Source organism: Engraulis encrasicolus, chromosome 14 (genome assembly GCF_034702125.1).
Source record: "Engraulis encrasicolus isolate BLACKSEA-1 chromosome 14, IST_EnEncr_1.0, whole genome shotgun sequence".
Taxonomy (NCBI): Eukaryota; Metazoa; Chordata; class Actinopteri; order Clupeiformes; family Engraulidae; genus Engraulis; species Engraulis encrasicolus.
The window spans coordinates 28,541,647-28,546,646 of NC_085870.1; the positions used below are offsets into that span (position 1 = coordinate 28,541,647).

Below are 5,000 nucleotides of genomic sequence, written 5' to 3' on the forward strand. Positions count from 1 at the left end.
ATCTCACTGATTGGGAAACACTGAGGCGTGGTCACGGCCTGTCTGGAGCCCTCCCCCTGGAACCAGCAGTCCCGGGCCTCTGACTAATCCAGATGATGGTTCTGGGTATGACCCAATGGTCATGCCTGCTAACTAGTTTGGGGGCTCAGATTACTCAGCCTTGGTGCAATGTCTGTCTGGACCAATGTTGCCAGATGTACGATCATGATCGTATTTGTACCATAATGTTGTCCTCCGTACGATGAAAAACACATGATGAATTGATTAAATAAAATGCATTTGGTTGCCTTGAAACTAGGGCTGCACAATTAATCGAAAAATAATCAAAATCGTGATAAAATAGTGAAATCGAACTCATGATTTTAATCGTGATTTAATCGTGGCAATAGTGACCTTCTTTTGAGAGCGCCCTTGAAGCCAGAACATACTGACAGGCTGGTGTTTCTGGCCAGAAATCTGTCCACTTGAGTTTCATGCTATTGCCTTTACATAATTATTACAATTTATTTTATTTTGCTCATCTGTATGTAATTCATTCTTGGTTATATTTCATCTTGTTATAATTTTCAACATTTTTTGCAAAAATCAATAATCGTGATTAATAATTGTGATTATGATTTTGACCAAAATAATCGTGATTATGATTTTTTCCATAATCGTGCAGCCCTACTTGAAACAACCATTTAGTTCGTGTACAATCATTTCCTCCCAAAAGCCTCCAAAACGATAATTTTTAGGTTTTGGTACAATAGTTCAACATTTTCCATCTGGCAACACTGATCTGGACTGTACCACCCCCATAAGCACCAGTCCCTGGGCCCTAAATCCAGACACTGGTTCTGGTTCTTAGCCTGTGAGCCTCCCTCAAATCCACTGCCCCCGGGCCATCCAGATGCTGGTTGTGCTTTTCTGATGGCTCAATGGTTTTCCCCACAGCCCACTAACTAATGTGGGGCTGCCTGATTGCTCAGCCTTGGTGCAATGAATGGAATGATTGCAACACTGCATTCAGGGAAGGCTGTGATTGGATAGTTTTGGAGGCAGAGCAGAGGGATATGTAATGATGGGATGGTTTGGGTGCGGTGCGGTGCAGGCTTTGACGAGATGTTGCATTGGACTGTTGTGGCATCAGCTGTGAGGCGTCCCTTCTTCCGAGGCTTCATTTCACTGGGTCAAATTCAGAGATGTCAAAAGTAAGAAGTAATGAAAAAAAAACACAGTTTCCTTTCCAACGTAGGTATTTTATCTGAGGAACCAGTAGACCAGTACACTTGTCTTCCGATCAGCTGACTGTGCTGGTTGGATCAAATATTTGGTGGGTTCTTGTTGGGTTTTTAGTGTTTTTCAGTAACAGCACAATCTGTCTACCTCATTAGATACAGTAGATATGCAATGGAGTAAATGGTGTCACAGCTGTAATATCATGTGCTAGTGTTGTACTAACACCATAAATGTACTTTTGCTGTTACTTTTGACACCTGCATAAGTGTGAGGTGGGGGAGTAGATATGGAGAGTGTCTATGTGGTTGTACCTTGTTTGCCTTTGTCTCTGTGCTGCTCCCACTGTGCTTGTTAGCCCTCACCCCTCCCTCAAAGGCTCCCTCTGGGTGCCAGACAAGTGGTACCCTTCCCCTCCTGTCTCGTCTCATCTCCCCTCCTCTCCTCTCCTCTCCTCGCCTCGCCTATACCTCTCCTCTCCTCTCCTCTCCTCTCCTCTCCTCTCCTCTCCTCTCCTCTCCTCTCCTCTCCTCTCCTCTCCTCTCCTTATCCTCTCTTGACCACCTTTATCTATCCCCCCTTCCATTCCCTTCCCTTCCCTTCCCTCCTCTCCTCTCCTCTCCTCACCTCGCCACCTCTCCTCTCCTCTCCTCTCCTCTCCTCTCCTCTCCTCTCCTCTCCTCTCCTGTCCTCTCCTCTCCTCTCCTCTCCTCTCCTCTCCTCTCCTCTCCTCTCCTTATCCTCTCTTGACCACCTTTATCTATCCCCCCTTCCATTCCCTTCCCTTCCCTTCCCTCCTCTCCTCTCCTCTTCTCTCCTCTCCTCTCCTCTCCTCTCCTCTCCTCTCCTCTCCTCTCCTCTTCTCTTCTCTTCTCTTCTCTTCTCTTCTCTTCTCTTCTCTTCTCTTCTCTTCTCTTCTCTTCTCTTCTCTTCTCTTCTCTTCGCTTCTCTTCTCTTCTCTTCTCTCCTCCTCTCCTCTCCTCTATCCTCTCCTCTCCTCAATCATCCCCAGGGGCATCTCCCCATAGGTTGCTGGCAAGCGGTAACAATAGACCTCAAGCCACCATGCCTCTCCAGCGTCACACCCTGCATACCGTCCCCACTGGCACACCCTGCCATCCCCAGAGGAGCCAGCAGCAGCTGCTGCAGAGAGGATGGAGCCTCCTCATTCTTAAACATGGGCCACTTACCATGCAGGATGGAGAGAGAGAGAGAGAGAGAGAGAGAGAGAGAGAGAGAGAGAGAGAGAGAGAGAGAGAGAGAGAGAGAGAGAGAGAGAGAGAGGAGAGAGAGAGACTGAGAGAGAGAGGAGAGAGGGACTGAGAGACTGAAGAGCTTTTGAATGCTCTCACTGCTCTGCCTTTGTGAAAGGAAGCTGGTTTACATGGTGAAGAGGCGGAGAGAGAGTGAAAGAAAGAGATAAAGAGAAAGAAAGAGAGATTAATAGATACGCTATGAAAGAAAGAGAGAGCGGGTAGAAATTGATAGATAAGCGCCTTTCTACCGTCTGATGAATGCGAGAGGATCTTTTCAGGTTTTCAATGCAGCTGAGGGCCTTTTCTCTGCCTCACCTGATCGCAGTTGTGTCGGCATATTCAAAGACATCCTTCCTCCATCAAGTGTCCTGCCCTTTGTTCAGGTCAACAGCCTGAAGTAATTCATGTACACACATACACATCACATCACAACGCACACACATGCACACACGCATGCACACACACAAAGAAACACTCCAGTTCGTTTTGTTCTGGGGTGTTTGAAACCTAAAAGTGGAAATGATGAGGAGAAATTGTGTACTTTCAAAATCAAACTAGAAACCAAATTGAAAAATAAAATATGAAAAGCAAACTTTTTAACTAACTACCTAACAAACAAACAAGCCAAAAAACAACTCAAAAAGTCTGTACATATCTGCACCACCACATCCTTACACACTCTACACACATGGTGTACACATGGACACACACACACACACACACACACACACACACACACACACACACACACACACACACACACACACACACACACACACACACACACACACACACACACACACACACACACACACACACACACACACACACACTCTCTCTCTCTCTCTCTCTCACACACACACACACACACACACACACACACACACACACACACACACACACACACACACACACACACACACACACACACACACACACACACACACACACACACACACAAACACCCACAAACACACATGCTTCCACAAGTGCATGACACACACATTAGTGTATGATCTATAGCACCACCACCATCTTATCCACTTAAATAACCATAACAGACACAGCTGTGTCGTGTGTGTGTGTGTGTGTGTGTGTGTGTGTGTGTGTGTGTGTGTGTGTGTGTGTGTGTGTGTGTGTGTGTGTGTGTGTGTGTGTGTGTGTGTGTGTGTGTGTGTGTGTGTGTGTGTGTGTGTGTGCGCGCGTCCGTGTGTGAGAACAGTAGCCTGGGTCTGCCTCAGCACTTATTGGCAGAGCACTTAGCCTACAGGGCTACAGCTGGGGATGCGGAGCACACAGATAGCATTATTAGGGCAGCTCAGATGGCACGGGAACATGCTATTATCACACACACATGCACACACACACATGCACTGCACACACACAGCCATGCACACACACACACACACACACACACACACACACACACACACACACACACACACACACAAACACACACACACATGCGCGCACACACACACCCAAACACACACACACAGCCACACAAGCATCTCGGGCTACTGTACAACAAAACAGTTGAACAATTTCAAATCGCACACATAGACAGATACTGTATCATGTTCACTAGATTGACTAATGCTCTCTTCTTCTTCCTCTTCTTCTTCCTCTTCGTCTTGTTCTTGTTCTTCTTCCTCTTTCCCTTCTTCCTCTTCTTCTTCTTCCTCTTCTTCCTCTTGTTCTTCCTCTTCCCTTTCTCCTCCCTCTTCCTCTTCTTCTTCCTCTTCCTCTTCTATATCACTTTTCTCTATCTTTTTCTTATCTATCACTCTTCTCATCTCTATCACCACCCCACCCCCTCTGTACACCCCTTTTCTCTTCCCCCGGAGCAGAAGTGGAGCAGATTGAGGCAATTGCCAAGTTTGACTACGCGGGCCGCACCCCTCGAGAGTTGTCCTTCAAGAAGGGCGCGTCCCTGCTGCTGTACCACCGTGCCTCCGAGGACTGGTGGGAGGGACGCCACAACGGCGTGGACGGACTCATCCCACACCAGTACATCGTGGTGCAGGACCTGTGAGTACAGCCATGTTGGATATTAGTATATTATGCTATTACTGTAACAAACTAGAAATGTGCAAAGAGAGCACATGCACCTCCTCCCTCTTGTGGCAGGCCGCGAAATTGCAGGAGCGAACCAACCAACCAACCAACACACAAACTCAGGTGAGCACATAACCTCCTTGGAGGAGGGAATTATGCAGTATTAAAGTGATGGTTCGGAGTAGATTCATCCTTTGGATCGTGAGATCAGTCAAGTATCCCAGCCAAAGTTTTTTCTATCTTGGGCGAACATTGGCCGTGTTACCGAGTGATCCCGAATAGCTTAGTACAAGGGTGAATCTACTCCAATACAAACATTCTCAGCCTCCTCCCAAAACAGTACATTGTGGTGCAGGACCTGAGAGTAGAGTTAGAGGTAACAAACATTCGCAGCCTCATCCCACATCAGTACATAGTAGGACCTGTGAGTACAGCCATGTTGAATATTTTTAGATGCGTCCCACGCAT

The 5,000-nt window shown here is 47.0% G+C and overlaps 1 protein-coding gene across 4 annotated transcripts in view; it reads left to right on the forward strand.

Moving 5' to 3' along the window:
* The window catches only part of srgap3 (SLIT-ROBO Rho GTPase activating protein 3), a 196,403-nt gene that overhangs the window by 178,875 nt on the left and 12,528 nt on the right, over positions 1-5,000 (forward strand). For all 4 annotated transcript variants that reach the window (XM_063215336.1, XM_063215337.1, XM_063215338.1 and 1 more), the window contains exon 19: positions 4,325-4,505. In XM_063215336.1, the coding sequence (XP_063071406.1) occupies positions 4,325-4,505 (181 nt within the window). The remainder of the gene's footprint in view (positions 1-4,324; positions 4,506-5,000) is intronic.